This window comes from Magnolia sinica, chromosome 19 (assembly GCF_029962835.1).
Source record: "Magnolia sinica isolate HGM2019 chromosome 19, MsV1, whole genome shotgun sequence".
NCBI lineage: Eukaryota > Viridiplantae > Streptophyta > Magnoliopsida > Magnoliales > Magnoliaceae > Magnolia > Magnolia sinica.
This window is the reverse complement of record NC_080591.1, coordinates 4850963-4873131: the sequence shown is the minus strand read 5'-3', so window position 1 is coordinate 4873131 and position 22169 is coordinate 4850963. Positions and strand designations below refer to the sequence as shown.

General features: G+C 42.8%; 2 protein-coding genes and 1 long non-coding RNA gene across 3 annotated transcripts; all 3 read left to right on the top strand.

The window, feature by feature from the left end:
* The first annotated feature begins 5738 nt into the window (after window positions 1-5738).
* Window positions 5739-6467, top strand: LOC131235639 (uncharacterized). Its single transcript, XM_058232900.1, has one exon. It carries the CDS (start codon window positions 5739-5741, stop codon window positions 6465-6467), a length of 729 nt encoding a protein of 242 aa, XP_058088883.1.
* Window positions 6468-8165, top strand: LOC131235638 (uncharacterized mitochondrial protein AtMg00860-like). Its single transcript, XM_058232899.1, has 2 exons — window positions 6468-6599; window positions 7869-8165. Exons 1-2 carry the CDS (start codon window positions 6468-6470, stop codon window positions 8163-8165), a joined length of 429 nt encoding a protein of 142 aa, XP_058088882.1.
* Window positions 8166-19087: 10922 nt separating this feature from the next.
* LOC131234931 (uncharacterized) lies at window positions 19088-20962 on the top strand. Its single transcript, XR_009165843.1, has 3 exons — window positions 19088-19368; window positions 19462-20020; window positions 20140-20962. It is a non-coding gene; the product is annotated as an uncharacterized LOC131234931 (long non-coding RNA).
* The last annotated feature ends 1207 nt before the right edge of the window (window positions 20963-22169 follow it).

The following is a 22169-nucleotide window of genomic DNA, read 5'->3' as shown; positions in this document are numbered from 1 at the left end:
TATGATCTCAGGATCAGAACCTGGCGTATGTATGCTGGGGGCTGAGAATGGGGTACCACAGAGGCTGTTGGCACCGAGTTCGGCGATGGGGATTTCTGTGAATCCGATTTCTGGGTTTGGGGCGTGGCATCTAAAACTTTCATGGCCCTTAAACAGTTTAAAAGTGTGAAATTCTCTAGAATGAGAAACCAGAATGAAAAAAGATTGAGTCAAACTTCTCAAGTACATATGGAAGCCATCAAGGATGAAACCAGAACTTACATTCTCCACAAGACATCAAGGACATCATCAACAAATCTGAGCATAAACATGAAGCAGATTGATGCTAATGTTGCATTGTACTCAACAAGACACCGCATGAATTAAACATGCAGTGCTCAGCCAGGAGTCCAAATAACAATATAAGGAATAGTTTTGGAGCCATATTAGTCAAGCAACACTTTACAAAAAGAGTTGATTAGACTAAAATGAATATTTTGCAAGGAAAGACACTACTAATCATCATTGTCAGAGAATTACCTAACAACAGCAGCAGAAGTAGTGGCTGTGGTCCCTTCAAAATTGAAGCAACAATATAGCATATATAGTATGTGACGGCATACTGTCCCAACAGTCACAATTTGTGACAGTTGCCTTAGCATATAGTATGCGCATAGGCAACCTGGGTCACTCAAGATGGCTAATGTCATTCGACAATATTGCTGGAAAGTGAAGACACCAAAAAAGATACTGCTTCATGTGAGATTTCAATGTCAAAGCAACGCACTTGAAATTCCATGGTTAGAGAAACAACTCAAGTTGCATTTAGCTACACTATTGAACTCAAATGTGATTATTAGCTCAACAGAGAGGAAAGGACCAAATTCTAAATACTGACCTCAGGCTGCATCTGGACACATAAGTCAATTTGATTGGGAGCAGTCAGTCTAATCAAGATGGAATGGTCAAATTATAATCATGATACCAGGCATTCATGACAAGGAACTAGCCCTCAAATTGCAGTTGCAATCCTTTCAAGTTTTATGCCCAACTAGAAACGTAGTAGCAATCTGAAGCTCGGTGTAACATCCCGTCCAACCAGCATAGTGTCCTAGGGCGTCCACGTAGGATTTTCCACAGGACCATTTGTTTAAACCATTTGCGGTGGGGTACTATAAACTAATTAACCTAGGAATAGCCTATTAGAATAAACCAAACAGGTCATGACAGGACCTGGTGCGGGGCCGTCAAGCTAGATGGCTTGTCTGCACTTAGCAACAGCCCGTATGGGCTATATCGCAATGCAGGAAGGTCAGAAAATTATAAAAAATTAGGGAAGCACAGATCTCACTGGGCTTAGGGACCATCGTGGACCACGGACCCGGTGGACACCCAGAAGTGAGATCTGACACCGGATAAATGCACCCCAACGATGCCAGGATCGGAATCTAGCACTTACAAATGAAACCGAGATACCAGGCTATCCAGCCGTCGGATCTCTTCTACATTTACGGTGAAGGTCTAATGGATTTTCCTACACCCGCCCACAAACTCTGGGACTTGATCGAGGAACGGTGATCGTTGATCACAAATCGAACCCGTACGACCAGATCCGATTGTCCCCAAATTTTGCATGGCCCTTCATCGGCCCATGGAGTAGCTATCCTATGAAATTTATGGCCAGAGGGCCACCAAAACCGCTCCAATAACGGAAATAGCCCCCACAGAGCCATTTAAAGATCGGAACCTTTGACTCAAACCCCATAACCGTTCATCCGTTTGTTCCTAAATTTTATATGGCCCCTCAATCGGCCATAGGGCACTTTGAGGTCGCTTTGAGGGAGTGTTGTCATACGTGATCGTTGGATGAAGTTGCTCAAAGGAGAGTTGTGGCGAGGGCATGCATCATATCATCCTACATGCATGTGCATTAATAAGATTAGTTAGATGTTTATGATTGACTGCTTTCATTAAGATCATATTATAATTGATGCCTGTGATATTTTAAGAGTAATAACACCCACTGAGTTGATCACTCACTCCCACTCTAGGACGGTGTTTTAAAATACCAACCAGACCCGTTCCTAGATGCAGGCGACTCAGGGCTAGAGGAGCCTGGCAAGGCGAGCTTCGACGAGGAGGACGAGCTATCCTATTTCCAGTTGATGGACGGCTCTCCATCTGCTTGATGGGCATGATTGGGATTGTTTAGCTGTGGGCTCAGCCTTATTCTTTTTTGGCATAGTATTCTTTTGTTGTTTTGGTTGGGCAACGCCTTGTGCGACCCATTTATATTTTGGACCTATATATATGATAGATTCCTTTCATTTCAGTAGACTTATGTGGTTGTGCTTCATGTTCTAGAAAATTCCAGGCTGCGCTTTTAAACCTAATTACGTACATTAATGAAAATCGGTTATCAATGACATTCGAGAATTCGGGAGTCGAGTGTATGCACGACCTCCGATTTCCAGGGCGTTATAAGTTGGTATCAAAGCATGGTTTGGAATTGATGGGGCCATGGGTCATAGACTCATGAACACGTCCGCTGACGTTAGGGTAGACACAGTAGGAACTTAGATTGATAGGGACCCTCTTAAACCTCGAACCGGCAATCGTAAGCGAAGGTCAAGTCTTCCAACGAGATAGAATCGGGGAGCGAGGGAGTATAGCGTCGCTAGGAAATCGCATCCGAGAGTTTTACGGTACACCGACTCATTGATGGAAATGGGCCGAAAATTAAGTGAATAGCATGACGAAACCATCGACCTTGACTGAATGAGTGAATACCAGGCCAAACCCGGTGGTTCTGATCCATTTGAGGATAGGAACCCAAGGATAAGTGAAAACTTATCGAAATTGGTAGGAAGGGGAGTGAATCGGGTTTTCACCTCTAACCAGGAGAAACGTCGCGAAACCACTGGCTCATTGCATAGAATAGCTTCTCCTACCCCAAATTCATATTTGACATGCCCCGGGGGGGCCTTACGGGCGCCTGAGAATTCGCAAATCAAGGAGGCTGAGCTAGGGTTGCGGCGTGCCTATGCTGGACGGCTAGAGGGCCAGCGTGCCCACGCCAACAGTGGCGTTGCCTACGCCGTTCGGCTAGAGGGCCGGTGTGCCCATGCCGAGGGCGGCGTAGCCTATGCCGGACGCCCGAAATTTGGGCCTTTCCCTCCCTTTTCAATGTACACGAGTGGGACCCACTTTACTTACAAATAAAGGCTGACAGGCCCTAATTCTCCCTATATCCCTTCCTTCCATTGCTCCTAAAGCCCCTGAAAAACCCTCTCCCTTCTATTTCCCTCAACCCATCTCTCTTTCCATCAAACCCATCTCACTCCACCTTCTCCAAAACCCCACCTCTTCAAACCCATCTTTTCCTCCTTCACATTTGCTATCTTCAAATCATTTCTCACTCCCATTTCAACAAACCCATCTCACTCCACCTTCTCCAAAACCCCACCTCTTCAAACCCATCTTTTCCTCCTTCACATTTGCCATCTTCAAATCATTTCTCACTCCCATTCCAACAAACCCATCTCAAATCCCAATCCCTATTCAAACCCCATATCCTTAACTCACCTTCTATTCCATCTTACATAACCTCATCTCAAACCCATTCTCAAATTTCATTTTTCCAAACCCATTCTCAAGTCCATCCACAAACCCAACATCAAAACTACCCTCTCCAACTAACTCCCAATTTTCTCATATCCAACTCAAACCCATTTTCTTAAACCCATCCAAATCCCTTCCCAAACCCAATATCTTCAACTTATCTCCTAGATCCATTATCAAGGTCATTCCCAAGATCCTTCCTCCAAACACATTTCTCACACCCCCCTCTGTCATAGCCGAGGGAAATGACGTTCTTAGCAACTGTCATCTTCTTCTTCTCCCTTACGGCGATTCTTTCCCTCATGGGGAAGAAGAGACTGGCCCCCACCGAGCCGGGACCAAGCCGAGAAAGGCGAAACAATTAAAGAGCCGATGTAAAGGAGCAGACGGTTTCAGAAGTACGATCCAAGCGCAAAAACGACTCTCAAGGAGCTTTCGCAAGCAGAACCTCCCAACCGTCAGTTAAAGATGAGGGAAATTTTCTAGTGCGTCTGTCGCCTTCGAAGCCTCCGTGGTGGAGAGCATGTTCGATGAATTCTCCATCATTGGCCGCCTTGTTGACAAGGATTGGGGTCCAATATTTTACAGGAATTACCAGACGGATGCTGGGCGAGTTAGGACTTTTTACATGCGGATTGGAAACCCTGAATTCGAGCCACTGGGCTTTGATCTGCTAGTGGGAGGCAAGAGGCTCCCAATTGGGGTGGAGGTTATTGCCAACGTACTCGGAGTGCCTCAGGGTGAGGTACAGCTTAATAAGAGAAACTTAGAATCGAGTCAGGCGCGCGATGAGTGGACCTACTTTTTGTGTGGGCGCATTGCCAAATGGAATCGAGGTGAGCAAGGGTAGGGCCTGAACTCATCCAACCTGACCTTAGGGTACCGGGTCCTTCACGACATTTGCACCCATAATGTATGCCCAAGAGTAGGAAATCGCAATGAATGCTCCCGCTTTATGGTAGAGTTTCTATATCAGGTAGGGCGGGGTGCGGATGTGTGCCTCCCTAGTGTGATACTTCACCAGATTGTGTGGGCTACAAGGTCGAAGCAGAAGGATGTATGCCTTCTATTTGGCCACTTGGTTTGTCAGCTGGCCCAGCGGTACGGGGTGGGTGGATCTGATGGAATTCTTGTGCAGACAGAGCTGTTGGGTGTTGATATGTTGAACAAGATGAAAGTAGGCCCCAAGCAGTGACAGGCCCGCATTGATCAATACGGGGATCCGGACAAAGATGACGAGGATAGTGATGGAAGCGATGATGATGAAAATGAAGATGAAGCGGAAGAGGTGGAAAGGGCTGAAGAAATCGAAGAAGTCAGAGAGTCGCTTACCATCCTAAATATACTTGAGCGCTTGGATGCGCTTAGGTAAGAGGTAGCAGAGATTAAGGAGACCCAAATAAGAAACCAGGCGAAGCAGGAAAAATAGAACAAGAAGATGTACCGGGCCATAAAGGCCCTGATCTACTACAGCAAAGGGGAAGAAGCACCCCCACTTTCCCCCGACTTAGACGAGTAGAGTCATGACCTTGAGAATCGCTAGTAGTTGCTTTAAGCCAATTAGACCTAATCCCCTGTACTGGACGTTAGTTAGGACCTTTGTTTATCTAGATTGTATTTTCCTTTCTGTCTAGCATGTTTACTGATGCTTCTAACCTGTGCGGTAGCATGTAACTGGCCATACTAATGGCATTTTGAAATTTATATGAATGTATGGGTTTGCTTCAATAATTTCTTGATGCCTTAAAAGCGCTTGTGTGTATGGTTGCCTATGTTCATGAGTAGAATATGTATGGGTCCTCTGGATTTAGGCATGACCTTGAGGTGATCAATATTTTTAGTATCTAACATATCCATGGACAATCTTCTAGGAAATGCACCCGCGAGAGGAGGGTCGATATGTCCGCTTACCTCATGGCGGCCTGGTCGAGAGGGACCAACTCCTCGACAATCAACAAGGCCCCCTAGGTGGGAATAGTTCCCAGAATACGGGTAGTACTACCCAAGAGGCGGCCCCAAGCGCTTCACTGCAAGCCGCGGTACCCGTACTTCCTCCGACACTGGCCATGGATCAAATGGGCCAAATGTTGCGTCTTATGCAACAACAACAACAAATGATGGCCACTATGATGGGAGCCATGGCCCAGAATTTGGGCATACCGCAACCGGAACCACCCGCCATGGTGGCGCCCGTGACCAACACGAATAGCCTATATGAGCGGTTCCAGAGGCATAGGCCGCCTACCTTTGTTGGCACCCACCACCCTGAGAAAGCAGAATATTGGCTCAACCGAGTTACTAAGCTACTACGGCCTCTCCACTGTTCTGAAGCGGAGAATGTCGAGCTCGTCTCATATCTCTTTGAGAAGGAGGTGGACTTGTGGTGGGAGAGTGTCCTCCGATCCATTCCTGAGAACCACATGTGGACGTGGGAGGCATTCGAGGCCCACTTTAATAAGAAGTATATCCCTCAATTGTATCCGCATGAGAGGGAGAATGAATTTCTCCGCCTCCAACAAGGGAGGATGAGCGTGACTCAATATGAGAACTGCTTTACGGAACTCTCCCTCCACGCCTTCGAGATGATGATCACCAACGAAGCGATTAAGATGAGACGGTTCACGGCAGGGTTAAAGAGCGGCATCCGCTCGAAGACGTGTTGTACAAACCTCAAGACCTACGCCGAGCTTGTTGAGATGTCTATACGGGTGGAACAGGATGAGGAGCGAGTTGCGCAGACCCGTTCACAGTTGGGGCCCTGGAGTAGGATAGAGGGATCGTCCTCTTCTTTTACCAGGAAGCGTCCGTGCCTGAATTCACCGCCTAGGCTTGTGGTCGCACCGGCTCCTTCTACACGACCTACATAGATGTGCGGCTATTGTAGGAGGACTGACCACTCGGAGCCGTATTGCTTCACAAGGATGAGGGATCTTGGCTTCACGCCACCACAGTGCAACAATAGGCCCCCACAGCTGGCCTTGCAGATTCTGCCCCTACGGGTAATAGGGCCTAGTCAGCAATTTCGCCGTCCACCACCACCTTAAGTTAGGCCACCACAACGGCCCATGCAGCAGCCGAGCTTCCCACAGTAGGCACGGGTGCACGCCTTAGCGGCCGATGGCCAAGATACAGTTATTCCCAATCCTACGGCCTTCGAGGTGATGACCCACGTTCAAGATACTCCCATATTTCTACTAGTGGACACTGGCGCTACTGTTTCCCTCATATTGCATGCAACCGTCAAGCACTTAGGGTTATGCCTCACTCCTATCATAGGGGTGAAAATCATTACCACCGTCGGAACTGTTTCTGATGCGACGAAGATGTGTTGTGACTGCCCCATAGACTTGGGGGGCAAGGTGGTACTTGTTGATTTGATCATAACTAAGATTTTTCATTACGACATCATCCTGGGTATGGACTGGTTGACATCGATGAAGGTGGAAATCGACTGTAAAACAAGGACAGTGAAAATACACGAGGGCGACGAAGTTCCCTTCACGTTCCCATTTTAGGTCAGCCACCAAGAAAAAATTTTATGTTATGCTTCATTGGAGGAGGGTTATGATGGGCCCTCGATAACGGACACACCCGTGGTCCAAGATTTTTGGGATGTGTTTAAGACCATACCTGGACTTCCACCTCGACGTGGGATAAACTTCACGATCGATCTGGTTCAGGGTGCCAAGCCTATCTCTTTGCCTACTTACCGCATGCCCCCATGTGAGATGGAAGAACTGCAGACTCAAATCGACAATTTGCTAGAGTTAGGCTTCATCCGACCCAGTGTATCGCCATGCGCCCCGGTCCTATTTGTAAAGAAGAAGGACGACTCTTTACGACTATGTGTGGATTACAGGAGATTGAACCAAGTGACGGTTCGGAACAAGTACCTGTTGCCCAGAATCGATGATTTATTCGACCAGTTGAGGGGTGCTCAATATTTCTCAAAGATCGATATACAATCAGGGTACCATCAGCTGTGAGTTAGGGACGAGGATATACAGAAAACAGCCTTTAGGACCTGTTTTGGCCATTACGAGTTCCTGGTTATGTCGTTCGGGCTCACCAATGCCCCAGCGGTCTTCATGGACCTCATGAACAGAATCCTTAGGCCATTCTTATAAAGATTCGTCATCGTGTTCATCGACGACATATTGATTTATTCAAAAAGCCGTGAAGAGCATGAAGAACATTTAAGGGCAGTCTTCGAGACCCTAGAGAAAAATTAACTGTTTACACAATTTAGAAAATGCGCCTTTTGGAAGGAGGAGGTCAAATTTCTAGGACATATAGTGTCCAAGGAAGGGATATTTGTGGATCTCGCCAAGGTGACGACGGTACAAGATTGGAAGCAACCGAAGTTGGTTATGGAAGTGCGAAGTTTTCTTGGTTTCGCAGGCTATTACCGCAGATTCATTAGAGACTTCTCGAAGATAGCCCGATTGCTATCCCAACTAACTCGGAAGGACCTCAAATTTGCCTGGAATGAAAAGGCAGAGGCGACCTTCCAAGAGTTGAAAGATAAACTGACATCGGCACCGGTGCTTGTGCTACCTGAGTAAGGGGTCAGGTATACCGTCTATACGGACGCCTCTCGAGTAGGGTTGGGTTGCGTGCTCAAGCAAAAGGATAGGGCGATTGCTTATGTGTCCCGGCAGTTAAGGAAACATGAGGAGAACTACCCTACACATGACCTCGAGCTTGCGACGGTAGTTTTCACATTAAAGATATGGCGACACTATCTTTATGGTGAGGAGTTTGAGCTCTTTTCTGATCATAAGAGTCTCAAATACATTTTCACTCAGAAGGACCAGAACATGAGACAGCGTCGCTGGATGGAAAAGTTGAAGGACTTCAAGTTCGATATCTCATATCACCCTGGCAAGGCCAATCTGGTAGCGGGCGTCTTGAGTCACAAAAAGACAATCGAATTTGTGGCCCTGCTAATGGTGAGAGATCGGGATATGGTGGAATTCGCTTGGGATTTCGACACGAAGCTAATCGTGGAGGAGCTGTACAAGGTCATAGCCCACATTCAGGCCCAGCCACTGGTTGACAGTAAAATCATTGAAGCTCAGGAGGGCGATGAGTTATTGAAGAAGATGAGGGAAAGAGCAAAGAAGGATGGGAAGTCTGATTGGAGGATTGGTACCATGGGGGATTGCGGTACCGAGGTCGCCTTTGTGTTCCAAACCTTTAGGGACTCCGAGAAGAAGTTCTAAATGCTGCTCACAACTCCAAGTTAGCGATGCATCCTTGTAGTACAAAGATGTACCGGGATCTGAAGCAAACCTATTGGTGGGACAACATGAAGAAGGAAATAGCGGAGTATGTGTCCCGATGCCTCACCTGTCAACAAGTCAAGGCTGAATACCGCCGACCACCGGGCCTGTTGCTGCCCATGCGTTTAACAGAATGGAAGTGGGACTTCATATCTATGGACTTCATTGCTGGGTTGCCCAAGACTAGGAAGAGGCATGACTCGATATGGGTGATTGTGGACAGGCTAACCAAATCAGCTCACTTCCTGTCGATCAAGACTTCTAGCTTCATCGATGATTTGGCTAAGCTGTATATCAAGGAGATAGTTCGGCTCCATGGTGTCCCATTGGAGATTGTGTCGGATCGGGACACACGATTCACGTCGATCTTTTGGACCCGCATCCAAGAGGCCATGGGAGTGAAGTTGAAGTTTAGCACCGCCTTCCACCCGTAGATAGATGGGCAAACCGAGTGGGTGAACTAGATTTTGGAAGACATGTTGCGGGCTTATGTTCTGGACTTTCAGGAGAGTTGAGACGATTGTCTCCCATATGCTGAGTTTGCTTACAACAATAGCTTCCAAGCTAGCATCGGTATGGTGCCTTACGAGGCCTTGTATGGGCGTCCATGCCGGGCCCCGCATTGTTGGGAGGAAATTGACGAGAAGAGTTTGCTAGGACCGAATTTGGTGTGGGTCACGACCGAGAAGATTGGAATTATCCAGCGCCGTCTCTTAACGGCTCAAAGCAGGCAGAAAAGCTATGCCGACACAAGGCAGAGGGACTTGGAATTTAAAGCTGGGGACCATGTATTTCTTAAGATCTCCCCAATGAAAGGCGTTTTATGCTTCAGTAAGAAAGGGAAGCTCGCGCCACATTTCATCGAGCCATTCCAGATTTTGGACCAAGTTGGTGCGGTTGCCTATCGCTTGACCCTACTTACGCCTTTTTTCGGAGTGCATAACGTCTTCCATGTATCAATGTTGAAAAAGTATGTCCCCGATCCTTCGCATATCATCAAGTGGGAGCATGTGGAGCTTAAAAAAATTACCACATACATTCTCTGACCCACTCGAATACTTGATAGGAAGGAGCAGGTCCTACGTAACAAGGTCATCCCATTGGTCAAGATATTATGGACCCATCACGATGAAGAGGAGGCCACTTAGGAGATGGAAGCAGAAGTCTGTAAGTATTACCCAGGCCTAATTCAATAATACGAATAGGTACAAATTTCGTGGATGAAATTTATTTGTAAGGGGGGTAGATTGTAACATCCCATCCAACCAGCATAGTGTCATGGGGTGTCCACGTAGGATTTTTCGTATGACCATTTGTTTAAACCATTCGTGGTGGGTACCACAAACTAATTAACCTAGGAATAGCCCATTAGAATAAACTAGACAGGTCATGACAGGACCTCGTGCGGGACGTCAAGCCAGATTGCTCGTCTGCACTTAGCAACAGCCCGTACGGGCTATACCACGATGCAGGAAGGTCAGAAAATTATAAAAATTTAGGGAAGCATAGATCTCACTGGGCTTGGGGACCATCGTGGACTACGAACCCGGTGGATACCCAGAAGTGGGATCTAACACTGGCTAAATGCACCCCAACAATGCCAGGACCGGAATCTGACACTTACAAATGAAACTAAGATACCAGGCTATCCAGCCATCAGATCTCTTCTACATTTATGGTGAACGTCAAATGGATTTTCCTATACCCGCCCACAAACTCTGGGACCCGATCGAGGAACGGTGACCGTTGATCACAAATTGGACCCGTACGACCAAACCCCAGATCCGATCGTCTCCAAAATTTGCATGGCCCTTCATCAGGCCATAGAGTAGCTATCCTATGAATTTCATGGCTAGAGGGCCACCAAAACCGTTCCAATCACCGAAATGGCCCCCACAGGGCCATTTAAAGATTGGAACCATTGACTCAAACCCCATAACCGTTTATCCGTTTGTTCTCAAATTTTATATAGCTCCTCAATGGGCCATAGGGCACCTACCCACCAAGTTTGGTGGCCGAAGGAGTGTTGGGGCCACCCCTAGGCTAATATGGAGTCCTGGTGGGTCATTGTGGGTATTTATTGAAACTTAAGGCCACTTAGCCCAAGTCTAGGAAATAAACCCTAACTCTCTCCTCCATAACTTCATTTTTTTCCAACAACCAAGCTCTCCCTCATTTCTCCCACCATTCTCCAACAACAACAAATCCCCCTCATAATCTCCCCCATCCACCAACTACCAACCTCCCTTATCTCATAACTCTCACCACAACTACCGTTGCCAAGGGAGTGAAAAGAGAGAACTTGGGAGCAAGAGGAGAAGAAAGAGAGAGTGAAGGTAAGAAAGGTGGACCCTAGATCAAGGTGGGGCCCAAGGGAATCAAACCTTTCAACTCTCTATCCCTTCTCTAAGGGGAACTCCCCACCGTAACCTCAACAATCGTCCGTGGGGCATCTAGGTAAGATCTTTCACCCCCCCTTTTCCTTGAAATCCATATATTGGGGAAGGATTTGCATGTATTTCTCACATGCAAGAACTTATTTTAGGGATTCCTCCCGTCTGACTCGAAGCCCTCATTCCTAGGTCGCTCTCCAAGTCTCCAACAACCCATAGGTGCGGACTATTGTTCTTAGGTGGCCTAGCACCAATTTTAGTATGAGTTTAATGATTTTGATTACTTGGATGCTATATTTGAAGAATCTGGAGAAACCCTAGGAATTGCATGTTTGTTGGGATTGCATGGAATTGTATGTTTGGCTCTCATATGATGTTGTTCTTGTCTCTCACATGATTTTGTGTATGGATGGTTACATGCTCATGCCTTGCTTGATTTTCTCATATGATGTACCTTATAACATGTATGATTCATTGATTTTTATTCATTTTGGTTCTAAGGGAGGCAGGAAGTGCTTAACTTCCTCACCAACCTACACAACACACACGTACTTTATTCATGATATAATTAGATTTACTTGTTAGTAGAAATTTGAAATTAAATGTTAAAGAGTATGAGAATATGATGTTGTTTATGCTAGATGATACATGGATAGTTGACATGTTATGAATCACCACCCAAACCCTTGGGTTGGTCAGGAATATGAGGAGAGCGAGGGCGGCCCCGTTGGTAGGACCGCCTTGAAGCTAAACCCATGGATGTGGGCGAGTGCGGGCGGGCGACAGTAGTTAGACTACATGGGTCGCTTGCACTCGATGCCATCCTGTCACGTACTTGCCGGGACCCGTGTGGTTTAGCCTACTGTCTGACCAAACTTATTTATTAACCCTGTTTGCTCATAAAAGTTTGGAACCTGATCCACCCTGCAACTGTTGTAGCCTATCAATAACCTACTTAGAACTGGTCCACGGCCTCGTGGGCTGGGCATGGTGGAATGGGACACTGTGTCTGAGCTGTCGGCCTACGCTGGGGTACCACGCCCCCCCATAGTGACCGCGAGCGATCCCTTTCTCTTGGCATTCCTCATGTACTTGAAGTCAGAGATAAGAAACCCGATGGGATCACGGACCGCGGGGCCTCGATCTCACGCATTGGAGGTTCTTGGTCTCGCAACCAGTTTAAGACATTGATACATGGGGTGCACCTGATTTTTCAATCTGCTGGATGAATGGACTTAACTAATAACTCGGCTAATACGATCGCATTGCATCGCAGTAGTTAGGGTGGCGACTCGGCAGTCGAGGTCACTCTGAGGGAGTGTTGTTATACCCGATCGTTAGATGGAGTCGCTCGAGGGAGCGTTGTAGCGAGGGCATGCATCATATCATCCTTCATGAATGCGCATTAATAAGATTAGTTAGATGTTTATGATTGACTGCTTTTCATTAAGATTATATTATAATTGATGCCTGTGATAACTTAAGAGTAATAGCACCCACTAAGTTGATCACTCACTCCCACTCTGGGACGGTGTTTTAAAATACCAACCAGACCCGTTCCTAGATACAGGCGACTCAGGGCTGGAGGAGCCTGATGAGGCGAGCTTCGACGAGCCATCCTATTTCCAGTTGATGGACGGCTCTCCATCGGCTTGATGGGCAGGATTGGGATTGCTGGGCTGTGGGCTCAGCCTTATTCTTTTTGGGCATAGTTCTTTTGTTGTTTTGGTTGGGCACCGCCTTGTGCGACCCATTTATATTTTGGACCTTTATATATGATAAATTCCTTTCATTTCAGTAGACTTGTGTGCTTGTGCTTCATATTCCAAGAAATTCCAGGCTGCGCTTTTAAACCTGATTACGCGCATTAATGAAAATCGGTTATCAGTGACACTTGGGAATTCGGGAGTCGAGTGTATGCACGACCCGCAATTTCTAGGGCGTTACACCCGGACTCATAATATGAAGAGTTATTATACAATGTTTGGGCTGAAAAAAATGTATAGTTCCCTTTGCGTTTTTAGTTTGCACAAGTAGGGGCAGGTTGCAGCCCGTTCAGTCTTATAAACAGTCGATATTATGGGTCCCATAGTGGATGTCCTATGCACCAACCTGCCACAGATTGTAAGAATGCTAACCCTTCAATAGACGGTTAAGAGAGAAAATACAGCAACTGTGCAAATTCAACCAGGAAAAGGCCAAATACAGATAGGATCTTTCAAGTCCATAGCAGGGCCCATATATCAACTGTTTGGATCACTGAACCATCAGCCCCAGCAGCCTCCAGTCCAGCAAACTAAAAATCTGAATCGTGCTGCTAACCCTTTCAGCCCAAACATGGTAAATTTCCTGTAATATGAATGCTAAGGAAAATACAATCTTTCTTTCTTTTTTATTTTTTTTATTTTTTACTTTTATTTTTTTTATTTTTTTATCAGCAAAATCAATTTTATTAGAAGATCCCAAAGGGGAAAAGTTTATTAGCAAAATTGCATGGGACGTGTTTGGTTTGAGGGATTAAGAGGGATTGGAAGGCTTAATCCCAGGATTAGCCGGGCGTGCCAAACAGACCGGATATAGCAATCCCGGGATATAGCAATCCCATAGATCTTGCGCCAATCCACTGACACAGCTAGCATTACCTTCAAATCCGTACAATCTACTCTAATACCATCCAATCTGCCCGGCCAAACAGGCCCTTATTGTACTCAGTAGGGCCCACCTTAAACCCTAAATCTCTAAATCCCTAAATTCCCAAATCCTTAAATCCCCAAATCCCTAAATCCATAAATCGCTAAATCCCTAAATTCCCAAATCGTTTCAATCGGTATTGAGATTGAGAGAGATTGAGAGAGAGAGAGAGAGAGAGAGAGAGAGAGAGAGAGAGAGAGAGATACCTGTTTGAGTTGGAACCCCGATCACGGTCAACCAAGCTTTAGAGGATGCGTGAGAGAAAGAGAGGACCGAGAGAGACAGAGAGAGAGGATGCGCAAGAGAGAGAGAGAGAGGACAGAGAGCGAGAGAGAGAGAGGGCGCGAGAGCGAGAGTGAGAGAGGACAGAGAGCGAGAGAGACTTTAAGTCTCTCTCATGGTCTCACCAGCGGGTCACGTGGTTGGTGCTCTGTGGGCCCCACCATGATGTATGTGTTTCATCATTGCCATCCATCTATTTTTCCATTTCATTTTATGGTATGAGACAAAAAATGAGGTATATCCCAATCTCAACTGGACCACCTTATAGGAAACAATGTTGAATAAGAGCCGACCATTAAAAACCTTTTGTGGGGTGAAAACCGATCTTCGCGATCTTGTGCAATTCTGCCACCTAGGCATAGGTTGTTGCCGCCCCATGGGACACATTGGACGGTCCAGATCAAGAAAAGTGATGATGGGTGGGCCACTGGCAAAATCCAGTAGTAAACACGTCCGTCACTAGACATTTTTCGCCAAAAGGGAACTGTTTGGATGCTTTCTTCAAAAAATAGATAGGGCCCACTTTTGATGATATTCTTAGGGATTTACTCCATTCATCATTTTCTCAGTAACGTGTAAGCCCATGGGTCAAAGTATGAAGTAGATTCGAACTCTATGTGGGCCACACTATCCACCTGTGATGAGACACTACCCACTGTTGAAGCAATCCTCTGTTATCTTTTACATGCATGCATATAAAATTTTATTTATTTACAAATTTGCCATTCCCTTTTAGAATAGTCTGTCGTTCGTTCCTCCCTACTACACCGTCCAAAAGAAGTAAAATTTGGCGAATATCCACCGTTTTTCTTGTCCTTTCTATCAGTTCAATTTGGGTCCCGATTGCCCAAGGATGTCCAAGATGCTTTCTTAATGGTTAGTGTCTAATCTTGCCCATCGGGTCACTTATACACTGATCCAAGGGATGAATTTTGACGTGTACGGTTAATTTATAGTCCTCAGGCCATATATATAGTTTCGAGCCAAACGGATGATGAGAACCTTATGATCTTATGTACTAGATGACTTTCAGGCCTCTTTAACGTGAACGGCTTGATTTCTTAGGATATCTGACGTGTAAATCCTTCGATTTTGGTCCCTTAGGGTCTGTCCCTTGCCTTTGGTGTCATCAGAGTGTTAAATCCATGCTTTAAGCATCCTTTTCAGTCCTACACTTGTGAATACACCTTGCATCACAAACACGATTAAATAGGGCATTAAACAGTATCATGTTCGTAAAAACAAGTAATAACTAGGGTCTAATATGCAATATTCGACCCTCAACAGGGGGGCATATAAAGTTTTGGATCAATCTGATATTTTTTCCCTTCATCTGGGCCTATATGACCTAATCAATAGATTGGATGTCAAATAAAAAGTACAGTGGGCCTTAGGAGGGTTTTAATGGTGGATATCCAATCACTATTATTTTCATGTGGTGTGGTCCACCTGAGATTTATATCCCTCTCATTTTTGGCATCAAGCCCTAATATGATTTGTAAAAATGGATGGATGGCATGGATGAAACACATACATCATGGTGGGACCCATAGATCACCGACCAACATCCACCAAGTTTTGTGGGCCCCACTATGATGTATTTGTTATATCCACACCGTCCATCCATTTTGAGATATTATTTTACGTCATGAGCCAAGTTTTGGATCAAGCTGATCTTTGGTTTTTCCCTTCATCTGGTCCTGTATGACCTAATCAACAGATTGGATGTTAAATAATGAGTACAGTGGGCCTTAAGATGGATTTTAATGGTGGATATCCAATCACCATTGTTTTCATGTGGTGTGGTACACCTGAGATTTATGTCCCGCTAATTTTTGGTGTAAAACTGTAAAATAATTTGAAAAAATGGATGAACGGAATAGATGAAACATGTACATCATAGTGGGGCCCACCCTTAGAAGAGGATTTTAATGGTGGATATCCAATTAATATTGTTTTCCTATGATGTGGTCCACCTTAGGTTTATATCCCTATCATTTTTTTGATCAAGCCCTAAAATGATCAGTAAAAATGGATGAACATAATGCACATTATATGCACGGTGTTGATGTTCGACACACATCATGATGGGGCCCACAACTTATTAACATCAATTCTTAGGTTCTCTCAAGGTCAATAAGTTGGGTCACAACTTTGACAACAATATTTAGCCTATTTTATATGTCTATCCCATTCACTCTATTTTACTGATCAATACCCTCAATTTAACTAGTTACTCGCCCCAATCAGGCTAGCTACATATGAGAAAGATATTGGGCATACAAGATTGATCAACAATTTCAGTGAAATTTGATTTAAACATATGAAGTTATTTACTTTTCAATCTGGACTAATTCGATTGTCCAAAAACGGTTAAATGTTCAATTAGTGGATGTGCCTAATAATTTATTAATTTTTTTTCACAAATAAATTTCAATTTCCATTTAAAAATAACATTTTTTTCAAAATGTATATTTTTTTACTCTTAATTTTTCTTTAAAAACTTTTAACAAAATATCATTTTTATTATAAAATATTTCAAAAAATAAATTAAAATACAAATTCTGAATTTTTATTTTTAAAATATTTAAAATTTTCACGAATTTTAATTTTTTTTCCCAAAAATTCTAAAATGCCGATTTTTTTTTCTTCAAAAGCATCATGTTGTTTTCAACTTTTCAATTTTTTTAAATTATATATATATATATTTTCAAAATCTTAGAGTTTTTATAAATAACTTTTTCTTTTAATTTTGAATTTTGAACATTTTCAATTATTTTTCAAAATCACAAAATTATTCAACTTATTTTTTGTTTCAAAATGTTTGTTTTTTGATAAAGTATCAATTTTTTTAATATCCTTTTATTTTATTTTTCACTCAAATTTTATTTTGAGTGAAAATAAAATAAAATTTCACATTTTTTAAAATATGAAAATTTATTTTATTTTTCAAATTTCAAACTCTCATTTTCTTTTTTAAAATATTTTCATTTTTCAACATTGTGAAAAATTTCACATTTTTAAAAATATTTTTAATTTTCTATTTCAGGATATTATTTTTTTCTCAAAATCAAATGCTTTTTTTTTTTTTTTCAAATTTATCAAGTTTATTCAAAATTCTTTTTTGTTCCCTCAAAATAGTTTTTTATTAAATTATGATTTTTATTTTTTCAAAATCTAATTTTTTTCTCAAACATTGTTAAATTTTTTTAACTTCTCGATATTCTTTTTCATGTGATATTACAAATCATTTAAATATTAACTTTAAATTAAAAAATAAAAATAAAAATTCCACTCATTTGATATAAAAACAAAATAAATTTTCTTTTTGCATTCAATCAATTGTTAAAAAATAATCTTAGATAAATATGTACAATTAAACCACCGAAATTCTATTAAAAAACAACTATTAGACTACAAAAAAACTTAATTTTCCACCATATTCTTTAAAAAATGAAAAAAGTTAACGTGAAGGCAAAAGTCCTTTTACGATGGACCATGATCCATCGCAAAAGCAACTGAAAAGCGCGCCATTTGGTGTTCTGGGTGGGAATTTAGAGGTGACAAAATCAAATTGTGTGACGGATTTCGTCCGTCGCCTATTAACGACGGACCAAAATTCGTTGTAAATATGTCGTAAATCAGATTTTAGCGACGGATTTTGGTCCGTTGCTAAATTCAGTGACGTTCTGACTACGGATTTTGAAGAAACACGGGATTAGCGACAGACTTTTTCCGTTAGCGATGGATTAAATTCGTTGTTAAACCAAGAGATTTTAGCGACAGACGAAGTCCATCGCAAAAGGCCGATTTGACCACGAAGTTATTTCTAATATCATGGCACATTTACTAAGTGGACCACCTTTTATCTTTGGACAATAATATCTGCATGGTTAGGTCCACCTGAAGGATGGCTTAGATGTTTCACCTAAATACCATGCTGGCATATGTGACGGAGTGTATATTAGCTGACTTGCTCATGCATGTGATCTTAGCAAATACAACAATAAAATCATCAGTTTTCCGGGGAGAAATATTGTATCATTTTTATGGTTGGCATAGAAACCGAAATATACAAAATTTCCACAACAGCTGTTCCACGTACCAAAAAAAAAGAAGAGCAGTGGGCCATCTTCATGTGTGTGTGACATCCACTACCAAAAAAATGATCAAAGGCTACGAACTATTGTAGTTTTTAGATACGGATATAGATCGTAGCTAGATTGCTACGGCTTAAACCTGTAGCTAAAAATGACCAAACCGTAGCTAAAGGGTTAACACCTTCACACGTTCATACAACCTAGGATAGCCCCATTAGGGACTCTACGAGCCCCATTAAAATGTGTGTGCTCCATCTAATGCGTCTATCCATTTTGAAAGAAAATGTTAGGGTAAGAGCCCAGAAAAGGAAGTAGATCGAATGCTTAAGTGGACCACATGGTAGGAAACAGTGGAGATTAATACCTACCATTGATTGATGGTGTGGTTCAATTGGACCTTCAATTTGCCTAGATGTTGTGGTCATTCCCTATAAAAAAATTACAAAATTAATGAACGGAGTGGATATATCAAATGCATTATGATTGACCCCACAAAGCCTTTGACAAGACCGTCCGTCCAGAACCGCGAATGTGGAGGGGCTACGAAGGATGGCACAATAGCTACGGTCTATAGGGCTTTTAGCTATGGTCTAAAACTGTAGCATGACCGTAGTAGGTACAAATGCGGAATCCACCCTGCCTTTTTATTTTCCCCCTCTCACGAAAAGTTTCATTTCCCTCCACCCCTTGGAAAGAAACTCCGTTCCCTCTCTCGACCTCCAATGCCCCTTCTCTCTCTCTCTCTCTCTCTCTCTCTCTCTCTCGATCTCCTGCACCCCGTGTGAATGCGTTAAAACTTCTTCAACCTTCTATAGAAACCCCAACCTCAGATTCTTCCTCTTTGAAATTCCGAAAACAGAAAAGAAAGAGAGATTAAATAAGATCTCTCTCTCACGAAAATCAGATCGGAGAAAACGAAGCAGTCATTACAGCGGAACGATAGTGTCGACGAGGAGTAGCTCAGCTTCTTCCAAGCATCCTTTAAACCTCACTTCTCCTAATACCAAACGCTCCAAGGTTCTCTCATCTTTAGGGTTTCTCTCTCTCTCTCTCTCTGTTTTTTTCTATTTCCAGCGTTTTGATTTTGATGATGGATTTGCAAAACATTAGATGGATATTCCACCTCCGCCAGACGATGCCAGCAACACCAGTTGTACACTTTAGAGCGATTTGTCTTCTCTTCAAGAAGGCCCTCAACTTCCCTCCGATCCGACCCCTGTCAGCGTGCTGAAGGAGAAATCTAACGAGGCCACTGACAGATTGGCGTGAAGGGTGAAGATTTTCCAGTTTTAAAAATGTTTTTCAGCTAAGCATGTTTGTTTTTATTTCTATTGAAGTCTCCACTTTTATCTCCAAATAATATTTGTTGGAGATTGGCATGAAGGGTGAAGATTTTCTATTTCCTTCTCATATCAGAAGGAATCCTTTGCAGTGCTCTCAACAGAAATTCATTCCCACATGAATTCCAATTTGGTTTCAGTACATCTGCATTTCAGGTATACTTCACATTCCAAAAAAAAAAAAACTCTTTTGTTGTTCTTGTTGTTGTTGTTGTTTTCTTTTATAAAATGTTGTTTTTTTTCTTTTTTATTTAAATTTTTGGTGGAAGGAGCAGCTCTTGAAGATGGGAGGGGTGTAAGCATTTGGGATACTTTCTGTTCTCTTCCTGGTAAACAACCAAAATGCCTTTTTCTTTTCTGTTTTTTTGTGGGTATTTTATTGTTTCTTCTCTTGGGCTCTTCTGCAATTATTACGATGACTGGTGTTGGATTTTTTTAATGTTTTTAGGGAAGATATTGGGTGGAGGAAATAGAGATGTAGTAGCTGATGTATATCATCGATACAAGGTATTTGCACTTTAATTGAATTTGAGGGGACACTAATTTCCTATTTGGGGCCCACTGTGATGTCTATGTGGCATCCACTCCATTAATGATCACAAGAATTGCAGTGTGGTATTGAATTTGTTGAGTTGCTAGAGGACGACCCAAATTCAAAGGCTAAAGTCTCAATGTATACAGATGTATTCGAGCAAACCCCTCATGAACATGCCCGGTCCAAGAATCAAGTTCCACTCTTTAGGTGGGATGTAGATGTATGAGAAAAGTGAATCAAGTGCCACCTGAAGAGTGTTCCAAATCCCTCTTACAGGCGCTGCATTTAGTTGCAGAAGGGGCACATCACATCCATGGTTCTTGAGTCGGCTATGGCGCTGCTGGATTTCTTAGGGATGTCTTTCGAGTCAATGACAAGAGATTGGATTCTACTGTTTTTGGTTAGATGTCTCTGGGTTGTAGGTCTGCCCATCATTTTCTTTCCTGTTCTTCTTTAGCTTCTTTTTTTTTTTTTGTTGTTGCTTGTCTGGCCTCGAGTTCTCTTCAACAAAAAAAAAAAAAAAACATTGCAATTCTGGGCTATTTGGGTTAGATATGGACCATTTAAAGGCTATGTTGTAGAGGGGTCCTTAACTCCTTACACATTTCAATAAGTGCAACTGTGCAAATGATAGATTGGTACTTTCATGTAAACAATCACTGAGAAGTTTGGACTCCATTTGGGGGATTCAGGAAAATTTAGATTAATCCTTAATCTCGATTTTGGCAGGCCCCATACCCTCCTATTGCACCATTAGAAAAAACTAGAAGAATACTCTTCTTTCACTATCCCCCAAAATCGAGATTAAGGATTAACTCTCTCCAAACTAGGAATATATATTAGGAAAACTAGTATGCGGATATAATTTATTGTACAAGTTAAACAAAAATTAAGATTAACCTAAATTTTTTGCTTGAAAATAAGAAACTAAATATATTTAGCTAGAGACCATTAAGATATTATTCAGGTCTTGATACATCATGACGCCACCATTCCTCTAATGTTTAGCTAGAGACCGTTAATTGCACAATGATTCTATTCCATTGCTCTTACAGGCATGCATGTTTGTGGATTTTAATGCTTTGCGACAGACTAGAATTTTTCTGAGGATAACAATATATGGGTCCCTTGGGTTCCAAAATATCATCTAAAATTACTGAGTGCCCTGATTAAGAAAAGAGCAATAGTTTGTCTTTTAGCCCATCAAAAAGGTGGCAAACCATTTTTGTCATCGCATGAAGGTAATTAAACAACCAAAAGGTGCCCCACCTTCTTTGTAGATGGGGTAGATGCAGAGTTGTGATCTTTGCTAAAAAAAAAAAAAGTTGAGCACGTAAATTACCTTTAGAATGATAGTTTGGCAATGAAACATCCAAAAGCTACCTTTTAGTTGTTGGAAAAAAAAAGAAAAAAAAGAAAAAGAAAATACCTGTAGAATGATAGTTTTACAGAGTGTTGTGTGTGTGTGTGTGGCTCATGTTTGTTTTGCCTTGTTCCAGTCCAAAGAGACCAAGGAGAGATGGGAAACCAACTACAGAGAGAATATCTTCCAACAACCATAATGTTGAGATTGCCAGTCCATCAAGTGCTGATCAAAAGCATCGTAGGCGGTTACAAGATGCTTTGCCCCTTGAGGCTCCACTAGCACCTGACTCTAACACAAGGCCTGATGTAGTCAACAAAGGATCAGAAAAGAAGATTGAAGAACCACCAGATGCCACCGAGCGATCTTCCAACCCGAGTGAAGTACCCTGCTCTCGATCTTATTTCTAGGTTTTGTGTCTGTTTCTACACCATTGCTACAATCATCATCATCATAAGCATCTTAGCCTTTCTTCTAGCAATTAGGGATCGGCTTTGAAATACTATATTATGTTATTTGGAATCGGCCACAACAGTCTCACAATTACCATTCATGGTCATCTAGTGAATGCTTTAGATGC

Excerpts from the sequence above, each read along its gene's own strand:
- LOC131235638 (XM_058232899.1), top strand. The coding sequence starts at position 6,468 with ATGTGCGGCTATTGTAGGAGGACTGACCACTCGGAGCCGTATTGCTTC. Across the intron at positions 6,600-7,868 it reads TGCAGATTCTGCCCCTACGG|GAGGAGGTCAAATTTCTAGG; the intron begins GTAATAGGGCCT and ends GCCTTTTGGAAG.
- LOC131235639 (XM_058232900.1), top strand. The coding sequence starts at position 5,739 with ATGGCCCAGAATTTGGGCATACCGCAACCGGAACCACCCGCCATGGTG.